The sequence below is a fragment of the Nannospalax galili genome, unplaced genomic scaffold (assembly GCF_000622305.1).
Source record: "Nannospalax galili isolate Female #2095 unplaced genomic scaffold, S.galili_v1.0 scaffold639, whole genome shotgun sequence".
NCBI lineage: Eukaryota > Metazoa > Chordata > Mammalia > Rodentia > Spalacidae > Nannospalax > Nannospalax galili.
Genome location: NW_008344644.1, coordinates 967,002 through 982,685, shown reverse-complemented (window position 1 = coordinate 982,685; position 15,684 = coordinate 967,002). Strand labels below are relative to the sequence as shown.

The 15,684-nt window shown below is 40.0% G+C and overlaps 1 protein-coding gene across 4 annotated transcripts in view; it reads left to right on the top strand.

Moving 5' to 3' along the window:
- Window positions 1-15,684, top strand: part of LOC103740310 (ST18 C2H2C-type zinc finger transcription factor) — a 165,346-nt gene that overhangs the window by 117,156 nt on the left and 32,506 nt on the right. For all 4 annotated transcript variants that reach the window (XM_008840900.2, XM_008840902.1, XM_008840901.2 and 1 more), the window contains 2 exons: window positions 1,827-2,038; window positions 9,701-9,946. In XM_008840900.2, coding sequence (XP_008839122.1) covers window positions 1,827-2,038; window positions 9,701-9,946 — 458 coding nt within the window. The remainder of the gene's footprint in view (window positions 1-1,826; window positions 2,039-9,700; window positions 9,947-15,684) is intronic.

Here is a 15,684-nt window from a genome sequence, read left to right as displayed (position 1 = left end):
TGCAATCCTAAAGAAATACTTAATTCACATGTAGTTAGGATTGTGATTAATGTATTGAAAATATGACAGCTGTTATACTATGTTGTTTCTCATTTATGCTGCAGTAGTGGCAATCCGATAGATAAAATGTGTAATACCACCTAAAATATTATTGAAGGTAGGGAAAGCTGACAAAGCCAAGAAACTCAATTTGAGAATCTGGAATGTACTGGAAAAAAATATGCATGGCTGTCAAAACATTGACTGGTGAATCTAAGAATTAATATAGAAACCTTTAAAGCAGATTAAAGAATAGACTCAGTGACCCTTGAATATCCATACAGAAGACCATAACTGGAAGATGCTGCAACATACAATATGGTGGTCTTGCTTACACATTTCTCTGGAATGTTCTAATGAAAAGATGTAGGCTTTGGGAACAAATGAGGGAAATGATCAGTAATGTACCTTTAATAAGGAACAAGCTAAGTAATTACTATCCTCCATGAACAGTGAATCTTTTACAGCCTTACAAACCCTTGGAATCCCTCAGCCATTAACCCTAGACAGAACGGATATCCTGTGATTTGACCCATGCTTGCCTTTAGAAGGCTACCTAAGATCAGCTGCAGGACTGCAGAGGGAGCCCTTGGGTGGAGCACTTCCTGTGCAGATGCGTGGTTTTCCATCTCACTAGCCTCCTCCAAATACATCCAAAGACTTGAAATGAGGTTTCCCTTCACTGATAAGTATATAATTAAAAGATCTACCTATTCTTGCTCAAAATAGGTCTTAACCAATATAAGTAACCATTGACAACTTGTTAGATTCAGGAAAAAAAATATACACACATACATGTCTTTATCTAGCTATCTAATTTGTATAGATAAATACTGTGATTTTATCCATTTTATATGCACAATGTATACAGGAAATATGTATTTAATTCAGATGAAGGTAGTTAATGACAGTGCTTATATGACAGACTTATATGGGTATTGGCTTAAAACACTGTAATAGGGTCAGTGACATTTTCTTATTCTTGTAGTCATAAGAAGAATATTCAGTAATATTTGAAGTAAATGACACAATGCAAAACCGGTAGTTAAATGCTTTTATATCCTTACACCTTGAATGTTTCTCCCATAACCTTGAATGATACTCATAGTCACCCCCACAGTGAAGATAAATTTGTGTAACTCTGTCCTTCAGGAAAGCTGTGGTACAACAAAGTCAGCTTGCTAACTAAAAGGCCTTTCTGTTCACCTTGACAGCAGGTCCCCCAATCCTCTGCTTAGCTTGCTATTCCTGAATATGCAGAAGGCCAGCTCACTGAAGACGCCATCCCAGTTTTAAGTACAGAGCAAGACTGCATTCCAACTAATAAATACACTTCCGTGTCTAAGTATAAACTGTTGTGCAAACAGTTCCTGAGAGTATACATTATTTCTATAACTAAGTTACAGTTTTCCACATATATCATGCCCTAAGCTGACTGTAATCCCTGATGGGCTTGCTCCTGTGTTGTTTTTTAAAACACAATTTTTGCACAAATGTTGCCAGTACACCTGCCCCATAACATTAGTTATGGGGTTTTTGTCATCCAAAGTGTAAATACAAAAAGTATTAAGAGAGCAGGTATTCTCTCTAGCAGTCACATCATTTGCTCTATGAACCTTGGTGAAAACCCCTCTGAATAACCTTCATTGAACGTACAACAGATAATGGCTATGCTTTAATTTATTCTTCACATATTTTAATGCAAGAAGTTATATCTTTAAAAAGCAAATCTATTTAATGACTGAAACCACATCCATGCAACTGCTAATCAAATCTCTCTTCAACAGCAAAGCATTTTTCAAATCCAGTGAAATTTCCTAATCGGCTGCCTAGTGTCGGCGCCCACACACAGAGCGCAGGCCGAGCCAGCTCTTACGGCTATGGTCAGTACAGTGAAGACACCCACATAGCAGCAGCTGCTGCCATCCTGAACCTTTCCACCCGCTGCAGGGAAGCCGCAGACATCCTCTCCAACAAGCCGCAGAGCCTGCATGCCAAGGTAAGTCAGGCCAAGAGCCTGGAAAGTGAGCCAGTGACTGAGCCCTGAGAATGAACTGACTTCCCTCCACTGCACTCACTCACCGTTCTCACGCCCCACCTAAGTAGGAGTGAGCTTGACAGGTTCAAGGAAGGAAAGTGAACCTATCTTGGTGGCATGCCAAAGTGTCAGGAGAAGGGAGCTATCGAGACTGGTTGGGGAGAATTTCAGCCCTGTTCTTGTTATGGAGTATTTGGTGTACAGAAAAGAGGGCTCCTGTTAAAAATGCTGCAGAGGAACTTGTTTGCTGTCTGCAAATCAGAGATGTTAAGAAACATTTGATTAAGCAGAGGCTGATGAGACGTTTGCAGAACTGACCCACAAAGATGTATTGCCCACCTTACTGATGTTTAGCATGAGATGGCCTAGGTTTTACTGTTCTTGCAGGACACACAGTAAAAACGCTCAGATAGTAAGTTACCAGATTCAGGAGGCTTGGGAACTTGGACCATTCAATCCAGTATGAAATTCTGGAAACTTTGTGAACATTCTGCATTTCTCCTGAGATTAATCATATGTTTCAATAGCCTGTCCTTTCCTACTAGAGAAGTACACATTCAGACTCATGATTGACTTGATGAATACACACAAAGACCCTCCGTGTCTTGCCTCTCACCATAAGAGCATACCATGCTCGAGGTCTGGTGGTCCACAGGAGAGGCTGTGAGGACTTATTGTTCCTTGCACTGGATGACCAAAGCCACCTGACATAAAGTGCCCAGACTTAATTTGGTAGTAGATTTTCCCTTGCTTTAAATGGAAGATTGCCTGGGCCAACCTCAGTCCCTGGAACATTTGCAAGCCGTGACTTTTCCCTTTAAGAGAAGCCCCATCCTTGTGTGGTCAGCTGCTCACTGTGTTTGCCAGGCCTTCAGGAGAGCAGGTAATGCAGTGCCACCAAGCATTTGACAGAAATCAGAATTAGCTTCTGCACAGAGCTGAGCCAAGTAAACCCCAGGAAGAGTTGGTGGCCAAAAGCCACTCAGAAACAATTTTTAAACTAATGAGATTCTTAAACAAAGAAAAACACATCCTCTAGAAATACAGAGAAAATACCTAGCTTTCCAAATTCAAAAGGCCAGTCACAAATTATTAACACAGGAGAATGATTTGAGGGATTTTAAAAATGCAGCTATATACTCACATTTTAAGATCTGAATAATTTCTTGCCTTTCTGAAGGAATACTGTAATAATCATCTGCTTGCAGAAACACTCAAATAATGTTCCTTCCTACTGCTTTTCACTTGATTGTATAGACTGTCCTATAAGAATTGGAGGCTCACTGTTACAATTATCAGTATTAAAGTACTTGGGTAATGGTACTAGGATGAATGTTTTCCATCTCACATGTACATCTTATTCTGCTCAGAATTCTGCCTTTTGCCTTAAAATTCTGTATTCCATTAAATCACTGATGTCGAGGAGTGTAACACAAAGATGTTTTCTTTTAAAAAACACGTTTCTGATCAGAAAAGTGACTGTTTAATTGCCACATTTCAAAAATTTAAATAATTGGTTTCTAATATCTATTTGTCCACTCCTTGTGTCAGTGTGGCTCAGTGGAACAGTCCCAGTATGCTCAGGGCCTGCAGCCCCTGAACATCACAGCCCTGGCATGCTCAAGGCCACAGGACGCCCCCTTGTATGTCACAGCTCCTGCCACCACCTGCTGATACCAAGATGAGAATAGAAGATACAGAAAGAGCCCAGATCAACTTCCAGAAGAAGTAGATTGTGCCAGAGGTTTTCACATCCATTTTCCTCTGAGGAGTGCCTATCTGACACAGTACAATGGTTTCCTACCACATCATTCTGCCCAGTTCTGCTGGTGTGCCCATACCTCCAACTCAACTGAACCAATTTATAGAATTCCATCTTGATTAGAGCTTGTTTTCTGAATATAGAAGAGATTCTCACAAATCGTTGAAACAACTTGTTTAGCAAAAGTGAGAAAAGGCCAGGGCAATTACCCTGAAAACCAGCATCTAAGCAGACAGAGTCCTGGGTGGGCTTTGCTGTTGTCAGCAAGCATGAGATTAAGTACCGGCCTGCCCTGAGCATTGAATGCTAACCTGATTCTCCCTCCACTAGATTTTTTTTCTCTATGGCAAGCCATTAGTACTTTTATTTCTGAAAGCCCAAATCTACAAATCTCTTGAGTTTCTCATTTAGGTGAATGCAGAAATGCAGCTCTTCCTTCCTCCATTCCTCTGTAACTGAGTGCTCTCAATGTGAAGAGACATCCTGACAGGTGGCTTCATAGCTCTACCAACCAGGTCTCCAATTGTTGGGCTGCCCCCACCACAGGTCATACTCAGACCCAGAAGCTCCATGGCTTCAAAGAGTTTCCAGACAAGCAATGGGGCCACACTTGCCTTGGAGGGTTTCAGGTACAGAGTGGGTGTGTGGAGGCCAGAGCATGTTTGAGTAGCTTCACAGGGCATTCCCCTCAGACGGTAGATGACCGGATTCTTCCCTTCCTCTTGCTTCCATTCAATCCTTGTGTGCACTCAGCATCTCTTTATGGCACCAGTCATAGAGTTAATTAAAGACTACACTGTGACCTATGGGCCAAAGCACACCAATCTTAAAAATTCCCAAATATGCCCTTGAGGCTGATACAGATTTTTTTTCTGCAAGCACACAACTGACTCCACATTCAGTAGGGGATCTGAGTCAGTGATCTGCAAAAGAGCTGGGATTGTTTTCATAGGGACAAAGAAACTTTGACTTCCTACATGGTATAAAAATACGAAGGACAATGCAGATATTTGTCTTGCTCTGCACATTGCCATTCACTTAACCATCCAGTCTCCTCCACACACCAGGTACACACCATCTTCTGCGTAAAGAGCATTCATTCATGTCTACGCTGATTGGTCATTTCCCAAACCAAAGCCCACCGTATCTGGAAAGTAGATTTTGGAAGGAATTCTTTATGTTTACAATGCTCTCCATTCTGTATATAACTTAACATTGGTACCACCAAAATCTCTTGTATAATTTGTACTTTCCATTATTTTGTCAGAAATACTAGCTTTCTTTCATTTCCAGTACTTTTGTTGGTTTTAAGTTGTGGAGAATGTCCTCCATTTAAATTTGGAATTAATATGAGCTTTGAAACATAAATTGGCCACAATTTTACATGCCTTGAAGCTCTTTTGCCTAGAACTGGGACTTCTGATAGGAGCAGAGAGCCCTGGGTACAGGTAAGCAGGGAGTGAGCATCGTGAGTTTGTTGGGCACTTTCTGCCAGTGCCCCTGAGTGCGGTGCCAGCCTGTGGCAGATACACCCCCATTTTCCTTCTTCCCACTCTGGTCCACCGAGGTAGAACACGCTTCACATTCTATCTTTATCCTCATCACTACTGCTTGCCAAGAGTTCTGTTATTTGTTTTGGTGTTTTCTCCACCTGTTTAGACAAAATGACATATGCACAGTGTGCCTTAAAAGAAAACAAAAAATTGACACTTACTTGAAATGTTTAAAGTTCAAAGTCTGTTTTTACTTGAATGAGGCCTAGAAACAATATGATGCCACAGGATGTGCTGCCTGCTCCCAGGAGTAGCCTGATGGCCCCTGGGTGATTGGAACCCAAACAAGGCTATAACATCCAAACAGATTGTACCAAACATTGGAGTGAAACATGGTGAGGGTCTTGGGGCAAGAATATAAGAAACTGACTGGGTAAGTGTATTGAAACTAGATACTTAGTAACTGGCTCCTAGCAGGGAGTAGTGGTGCAGCCTGTAAACCCAGCACCAGAGAGGCTGAGGCAGGGGGGATCATGAGTTTGAAGCCACCCTGGCCTACATAGTAAGACCCTCCTGCCTCAGAATAAGTAAATAAATGAAAGATTGAGTCTTTGGTCCCATGAACAGTATGGGGTATAGCTTTTTGAGTATTGAGAAAGCCAACTAAATTGTTATTATCTATAATTGATTATGGCTATACTACGATGGAACACCTACTGTGTACCAGGTACTTTTCACAAGCACTCTGACCATATGAATCATTTTCAGTCCATCTAGAAACTGTGAAGTAGGTAATATTTATCCATTTTGCAGATAAAGAAGCAGTGTCACAGAACACTGAATAATTTTTCTCTGAGTCACACAGCAGTAATTGTTGGAACTGAAATTTCAACTCATCCCTGGTTTACTTCTTTTTTGAAAGACCTTGAGGCACACAGACTGTCAGAAAGCTTGTAAGCCTCAAGTTCAAAGTCTGTTTCTCCTTGAAAAGACCTAAAAAGACCTGGGAGGAATGGTTCTGAATTTCGTTTAAATTTCATACCTTGGGTTAGTCATTTCTTGTCTGTATCATTTTGTTTTAGTAACTATATTTCATGTGTTTATCATCTTAATAGTGGTAATAATCAGTCCCACTGAATAACAGAGCGTGGTAGGAATGCTATGCTGCTCCTGTCTTCAGTTATGTAAGCACTTCACCTCAGCTATGCAGACCTCATAATTGTCACCTCACTGATCACATAATGCTCCATGTATTAGATGTGCCATGATTTCATTGATCAGGTTTCTGCTGTTGTGCATGTAGGTCGTGTGCAACATTTATCTTGTAGGACATAGGAAGGTTACAATCAATAAATCTGTTTTCAACTTAACAATCATTGATAATATGTGTTGTTACCTTTCATTAAAAAATATTATACATAAACTAAGCACTTGAAAGCTAGAAGTCTATTTTTCAATTTCTCTTTTCTCCAAAATATAGTGTTAGGATTATAGTAAGCACTTCCTTAGTAATTTAATGAACACATCCATAGCAGTAGCATTGATAACTCAAAAGTAACTGAAATAGATGGTTTTCCCTAACCCTCCCAAGTTGAAAAGAATATGAATACTATTGGGCCTACTACCAGCCCCAAGAAACTTTAAGTATGAACACTTAAAACAAGGATCTGAGTAGCTCTTTAGAAATCCAAGTGTTAGGGGTCCTGGGAGAGAGGAGCCACCTCAGCTGGACCCAGCCCTGCCCTCCTGCCAGCCTCTCCCACCTCCCAGTTTTCCGTGATACCATTTGGAGTTTGAAACAGAGAAGTGATGCCTAGTGATATTGCTCTGGAAAAAAAATCCATGCTGTGAATGTGAGATCTCCATCATGGGCAGAAAGGGCCCTCTCTGTTGCTGTGTAATTGTTGTATGCATCTGTGCACTTACTTAAAGCCCATCTGTACCCCCATCCCCAGTGTGCTGCGTCCCTCTTCCCAAAGTCAGGTGTTCCAAGCAGCCGGCTGGGGCACATCTTTCAAACATTAGGAGTGATTTTTTTTTTGTCCAATCAAGCACTGATTACTTAAGATATATAGTCATAGCAATTCCAAGAATCTCTAATTTTTAATGTACTCTTTAAAATTCTTTTTCTATGTAAACTAAAATATATATGAGCTTAGTCTTGGAATAGTTGGTATTTTTCAGAGCTCAAATCTGCACTATTTATGGGTTTTGTGCTATAAAACTCTGCAGCCCAGTCACATGGCTTCTTTTTCCTAAGCCATCTGTCACAGAGGTCTGGAATTTTATGTGAATGTTGGTTGTGCAGTCTTAACCCAAGTTTTTTTTTTATGAAAAATATCAGCAACTACAATATTTAGTATTTTACTTTACATTGGCCATTAAACTTGATTACTATAGCTCTGTTTCATTGCTATAGTTACATATCAGCTATAAAGTCCGAAACTGCTTTGATGCCTGATGCAGAATGTATGATGAGATCGTGGAAGGAAGGAGTCAGTGGTACTGATAGAGTTAACATCTTGGGTATATTTGTAACTAAGTTTTATTAATACTGGTATAAAACGTATTTGATATTTATACAGATGGCATAAGATGTTGTGGTTACTATGTTATTATCCTGGATAAGCCGTAATGTCAAATTCCAGGCTTAAAACTATCACAGGAGATTAAACTATTTACTAAAAAGGGACAGAAAGATAGAGTCAAAGCATCTCAGTATACCGTATTAGAAGTGTATTTACCTCTCTCAAATACAGAGCAACATATCCAGCTGGGAAGCTAGAGACCAAAAATATGAACTTTGCAAGTAAAACAAACCAAAAACGAGAGGGACTTCTATTTTTTTCAATCAGGCACAAGCAGCAAGTCTAACCCCTGTAGCCAAGGCACCATGCTAAGAAGAGGGCATGAAAAGAGGTGCTGAAAACACATGGCCTGGGCAGTCACTGGTGACTACAGGGTTAGGCATCTTGCTCATGTATTCCTAGTCTACTTTACCAACCAGAAAGGAAAAAGAGTAAAGAATTTGTCAAGAAGTTAATTGCAAATTAATGGATGATGGTAGAAATATCAGAAGGGTGTTATTGTACCCACTTGGAAAATTGGTAGCCGTATTATTCTAGTTTGGGGAAGTTTTGGTAATGTTAACAATTCCATATAAGCACCTACAGTGAAAATCTTGAAGAAGAGCCAGACCACATGAGCCTACAACCGAACACAGAATGGATACTTTTCAAACTGAAACGTGCTTGGCCAAAGATGTCCCAACGGAGATCACTACAAAGTCCCATCAGTGTTGTCTCACACTAAGTACTAGAAAATAAACACCTTCATGCTGAAGTCTTCATTACAGAACTTGAACCCCAAAGGCCCCAGGGTGAAGTGCGGTTTACTCAGAGTGCCCCTCCCTTCCCAACCTCCATAGTTTAAAAACCATTCCAGGGGCTAGAGAGATGGCTCAGTGGTTACGAGCACTGATTGCTCTTGCAGAGGACCCGGATTCAATTCCCGCTCCCACATGGCGGCTACAAACCGCCCTCAATCCCAGTTCCAGGGGAATCAGAAGCCTTCTTCTGACCTCCGTGGCATTGCACGACACAGGTACACTCACATGCATGCAAGCAATACACTTGTACACATGAAATAAAACTAAGAAATAAAATATATATATTTTTTAAATGCCAGTTCAGAAGGCTCAGGGTGAAATGTGACTTCCTACTGCTCTAATGTTCTGGTAAAAAATTTCTTCCAGCAGCTTATGTTTGCATGTTTTTAATGTCAGGTTAATATTATGATTTAGGGGATTGGGATGTTATATGTGACTTTTGCTAAATACAAATATCACTGTTTAAAGTGATGAGTTTGAAGTGTTAGTTCCATCGGGTAGAGAGAATTTAAAGTTAAACATTAAAAATATGCACAAAGAGCTGGGCATGGTGGCACACACCTATAGTCCCAGCACTTGGGAGGCAGAGGCAGGTGGATCTCTGTGAGTTCAAGGCCAGCCTGGTGTACAGAGTGAGTTCCAGGACAGCTGGGGCTATAGAGAGACCCTGCTTCAAAAAGACAAAAAAAAAATGCACAAATATAAAACAGTTTAACCAATATATTTAGCATTTAGAGCATCTTATTTGAATTAAGCTTACTTTGTTTAAACCCAGAAATATGAAACACATTAATGGGGCTGTTCTTAAAAGTCTGCCTTAAGAATCAGACATTACCCACTGCAAATCAGAAAGCTAGATTTAAAAGCAGATATACTTCCATAAAAGCTTATATTTAAAATTATCCCTTAAAAGCCCACATGGCTAGGCTCTAGCTGCAAACTGCTTCGATGATCTCTGTTTCTCTTTCTGTTCTCTACAGGGAGCTGAGATAGAAGTGGATGAAAATGGCACATTGGACTTAAGCATGAAAAAGAATCGAGTGCTGGACAAGGCTGCACCCCCAGCTTCCTCTCACAGCACCATTCCAACCCCATCTTCCTCCCCACTCAAAGCAAGCAACCTCCTGGTCAATGCTGCCTTCTATCAGGCTCTATGTGACCAACAAGGCTGGGATTCTCCCATCAACTATAGCAAAACCCATGGAAAGACAGAAGAGGAAAAAGAGGTATTGTGCCAGTGTGTCAGTCAACTACTATTTTCCCCTAAATTATTTTTCACAATAATTTTAAATCTTGATAAAGTAATGGCTTAAAATTTCAGATGAAATTTATTAATAAACTCAGCTTTTCACATCACCTGCCTAAAAAAATGTGTTGTTATAGTGAGGTGGGTTTTTTATTATTATTATTTGTTTGTTTTGAGCCAGGGTCTCACTATGTATCTCTAAGTGGCCTGAAACTTGCTAGGTAGACCAAACTGGCCTTGAACTCTTGCCCCTGCCTCCAGAGTGCTGGGATTAAAGGCCTGGGTTTATAGTGAGTTCTATTCTCACAATGGTGGCAGTAGTCTACACTTCATACAACAGCCTGTAAGGAGCAGTGCACTGCTCAACACTGGAAAGCCAGCTCAATAATGCTGTCTGAACCAGGGGGGTCAAGGTGAAATCCATCAGAGACAAGAATCTTAGAATCATGTCAAAGCCATTCCTTTGGTTTCGTGAAGGCCCTGTGTTGGCATAACTGTAGAAAGTCATTGGCAGATCAAAAATGTTGGATGGCTAAGTCATATCAATGCCCAAAGTCCAGGAGGTAGATTGAGCATTTGATGATCTCTGAGGTGGCTTCATCCTGTAAGCCACAATTTGTAACAGGGTAGAAACCTATCAGGCCCTCATCTGTGTAGACTTGGCCTAAGTAGCCATGGACTACTTAGTGCCAATTAAAAGATTTGACAGCAGGGCCCCATGTTTATGCCCTACATAATTGTAGAAGTTACCTAGGTGATGGCAGAGAGTGATCCTATTTGTTTTTTGTCAGAAAAATTGTTGATAGCCTTTCCAGGTGATGTGTTTAAAGGATTGAAACATACATTCTCTGAAGGCATAGGCGCCATCTTTTTCAGCTATTTGAATTTCAGAGACTTGAGGAGGATACGATTTGTTTTTGCTTTAATGTCTTAGGAGTGTGAATCAACATAGACAGTAGTGATCATAGGAACTGGGTGGCTTGCAAATTCTTCCTCTCTTTTCCCTTCCTTCCATCTCTCCTTCCTCTCCATACTTTCTGTGGCATCGCTGAAAGCAAGCAGTAAGATAGGTCCAGGAGACACAGTAGGGAAAAGGATTCATTTCTGCCATGCATTCATACCAGAGGCCAAATGTCTAATGGGAGGACTCAAAACCGAATGCTGTGATCGAGCAGAATGTAGCCAGGCATGGTGGCACACACCTGTAATTACAGCACTCAGGAAGCTGAGGCAGCATTGTCAGTTCAGGGCCAGCTTAGTCTACATAGTGAGATCCTGTCTCTATACACAAACAAAAGTGACACAACCGGACACCCACTGGTGGTCGGAGACACCCATCTGGAAGAACCCTGCTGCTCCTAAGAAATAAGATACTTGACACTGCTATTGCCTATACCTGGAGGATGAAGGGACTTACACAGTATCAGCATTCAGTTATACTGTATTCTACTGGCTTGTTGATTTTACTTTATTATGCCTGGCTTTTTTAAGTCGCTGAAGTACCTACAGATGACTTCACTGAATCTTTCACAATGCTGCAGGCAGTCTGTCCCTTATCTGACCAGAGTGTATCTCATTTTAGAGATTTTTAGATCTTTGCATTGACTTTATCAGTTTAAGAAATCCGAAATGTTCCAGAACCCAAAAAATGTGGGCGTCATATGGGTTGTTTGGAGTTTAGATTTTCAGATTAGGGTTGCTCAAGCTGCATTTTAGAGTAAACATTAAAACAGTTATGTATGTAGTGATAATAAATGTGAAATTTACATTACCTAATATAGGAAGTTCATTTACCTGCAGTGATGACACAACGCCCCCCGCCCATTGTGTTCTATATAAAGGAACCAAAGTGACACCTCACTGTCATCTACAGCTGTCTGAAGTGGAGCTGATAAGGTAGCAGAAAGGAGGGAGGCACAGTCACAGTGAGGTCAAGATTATTGACTCAGACCCACAACATACAAATTGGCTTTAGAAAAAGGAGAAATCTTCCAACTTATAAGACTTTTGTCTCCAGCCAGTCGACTGCCAGTCAGATCACAGCATGTGGCACCTGATCCTCTAACGGAAAGCTTCACACTGAGCACAAGGTCTGTGGACATGAACTGAGTCCAAGTCCTCATGTTTCAAGGGGAATACTACTTTTAAAAGCGGCTACAACTGCATCTGGTTATTGTATGAGCCACAGGATCAAAATCCAAGCACGTTCTGTTAGCTTCGTGCCACGTGCTGAGAGGCTGCTAGGCTTTCTATTACTGTCCACATAGCCATGTTGACTGTACATTGATGAGAATATGCACCAGAAACTGCCCTGATGTCTGGGTGTCCAGTGTTATACAGAGGAATGTGATGATCCTGGGAGGTAATGAAGCAAATGTACCCTCAAGTGTGTTCTCCTTTTAATGTAGGCTTTCTGGGTTTTTTGGCAATCATACACTTTTTTCTGTCTTCAACCACAAACCACAATGTCAACCCAATGGTACACCCTTTATATTCTGAGACCCCTCTCTGACCATCTCCTTGTTCAGTAGGTCAGAAAATGAGTCTCACAACATTTCAGCTTTACTTTCCAATCTTTGGCAAAATTTAAAAAAAAAAAAAGTAAGCATCTGGATTCATCTTGACAGTATAGGCTAAATTGGTATATGTCTTTCCTACTGCAACATACATTTGTGTTTCTTTGCTCTGCTCAAACACATATGCACACATACTCATACACACACACACACACACACACACACACACACACACACACACACACACACACACACACACACACACACACATACAAAATGAGTTTCTTTAAACCAGATTTTCAGAGTGGATTACTTGAGGTCTGAAAGGATGGCCTTTCTGCCAGTTCCAACCTGAGTATTCTGAATCTGGAATTTAGAAGCTATGTTGGAATTCAGTGCCACTGACAGTGTCAAGGAGGACTTTGGGGATGCTAAGTGTTCTTGCACTCAAGTGCTTGCCCTAGGTAAGCTAGATGCTTCTTTCATAGCTGTCTGCATGAGGTCATTCATTGCTGTAGAAGCTATAGTGGGTGGGGACACAAACAAAAGTGCTGAATCCTTGCAAATCCCTGGTATAGTTTCTTACTCTTATTCTTCAAAGGTAGCCTTTGAACAGAGAGTATTTTTCACATCCTTTTCTGAATCTTAAAGATGACAAATATGAGTCTCACAGATATTATTTTGAAAAGGTATATTATATTCAGTATCTTTGTTTGGAAGGCATCAGAGGAATACCACGTGCAGTAAGCACTAAGACTCTATACCATGTCTCATTATCCCAACTGTGAAACAAGATGACTAACATTTCTAAAGAGAAATTGATAGTTGGGGAGGTGTACTCGTTGGTCCTTGCATTACAAAAATTAAGTAATGGGCTTGAAATTCCCTAAAACAAAGAAAAGGGAAAGTGGGAAAATGCATACAAGGAAAAGAATACAAAATAGAGATTGTTTAGAGAATATTAAGAAAAATTAGAAAGAAGAAAGAAAGGAAGAAATGAAGTTTGAAGAGATGGTTTGTGACAAGGTGTATGGAAACTACCATTGTCTTCGGTGCCCCAAGGATGTGGACCAAAGTTTGCTGCCCAGGCAAATCTCTTTAATGTCTGAGCAAGGAAGCTAGCTCCAGGACTAGCTTGTTCTTGTTGCTTTGCTGTGAAGTGGCCAAGGATCACTGCATGTAGCCCAGCAGTTTATCATGACTATGTGAAGACCTGAATGTCTTTCTTCCCCTTTCCCCACCTCAAGCACTCATGCCACCAGAAATTGAGTGATTATTTCTAATTCATTGTTATCTAGTTCATATGCACAACAGTTGCTTAATTTTGGTGGTAATTTTCAGAAAATATTGTCTGTCTCTCTCAGTGAAATAGGCTGTCCAGATGCCCCCTAAAAAAAAAATTCTGAATCTGGAAAAAACTCAAAATATCTCGAAAGGAAAGTACTGAGAACTAGGGCTGTCAGCTTCATTCAACTGTCAGTTCTCCAAAGATTTCAGGGCTTAAAATGTTAAAAATGCCAGATGCTATTATCTGTTATTCATGTTACCGTTATGTTCTGGTCTTTACTGAAATCAATATAACCTTCCATCTGTACGTTAAAGACTCTCATTGTGCTCTCTCTCTCTCTCTCTCTCTCTCTCTCTCTCTCTCTCTCACACACACACACACACACACATTCTCTCTTGCACATCTTACACAAGATAAAGTCATTATTTTCAAAATGAGACTTTAAGTTTGGGATAAAATGTTTACAGACACCATCAAATTATTCTACATTGGGCATTGTTTAGGAATTCATCCAGTGTAAAATGCTTCTGTAACATCTCATCCAAGAATTCTTTTAGCAATGGCCACCTGTATTTTGATATGCACACTTTCTCTGCAAGCTTGTAGAGAAGAATGTTAGAGTAAAGCAAAGGGGGGACTAGAACCTTTTTCAGACAAGTGCATGCTTGAGTCTATAGTTTTAAAAAGTTATGAAATATTTAAAAGGCCATTACCAATTAACCATACTGTTAAAACATTAAAACATATTACCATGTCAAAATAAACATATTTAGCCAACACTTCTATATGCATTTTAGTCATAATAATTTGAGCTCTAATGTTTGCTGTTTCCTTAAAAATCCCTCCATTCTCCCACCTTCCATGACATCCAGATTTAGTCCTCAAACAACCAGAAAGGTTCCTATGTATAAATGGACCTGCCTTCTGAGAGGCATCGTTCTCAGTTTTAGCATAAGGAAAATAATTAAATGCCTGCTTTTACTTCATGCCACTTTTGTGAAAATTTAGCATCTAAGTAGAAAAATAAAGGCTCTCTCACAGAGGGACAATATTGGTTTTAGCTTTTGCATTTACTTCCCCAAAGCCAAAACATTTCTAATCTGGAATGAAAACTGCTACCTAAACCCAATACAGACTAGAGTGCTCATAGAATGGGTTTAGAGCTCTAAATGGGTCCTTTCACTAAGTCATTTGCATAAGAAAACTTTAAAAGTATACCTTCATTCACCTACCTTGCTGCTGCCCATAGTGTTGAGGTGCCATGAAATAGCCTTTCTCTGTATCTAGTACACAATGAAGCACATTTCATTTCAAATATATATGTTTGGTCTTTTTGAGACAGGGTCTCCTGAAGTCCCAGCTGATGTTGGCCTGGAACTCTCTCTGTAGACCAAGCTGAACTTGAACTCCCAGAGATCCTCCTACCTCTGCCTCCCTGTGCTGGAATTAAAGTCGTGTGCCACCACGCCCGACTCAAATGCATATTTCTATCAGCTACTATTTTATCAGTAAAATAACATGGAATATTTAGCAACAAAAACAGTCTGAAAGAAGACATTGCACCACACAAGTGTGCATGGGATTGATGAATTGTCATCCAAATAATCAGTGAGAAAAATGATATTGTCCTGGTAAGATGAACAGTTAAGTCTTTTCATTTTTGGTTAATAAAATCTAGGGACTTTCTTCAAAACTTGCTTTTGAATGCAGCCTCAAAATTATTAAAAATTATATATATTATGCTATTAGCATGTTACAGAGATTTGTTTAAATTAGTGAGATTTACTTTGGGCATTTCAAAATAATTTTCTTGCCTTAAATACATCAGTATTTTCAAGACTTTTAATATTAGTTAATCTGATTTTAATATTAACTCTAGAAAGTGTTACAGTTACTAGACATAAGGTTCATGAA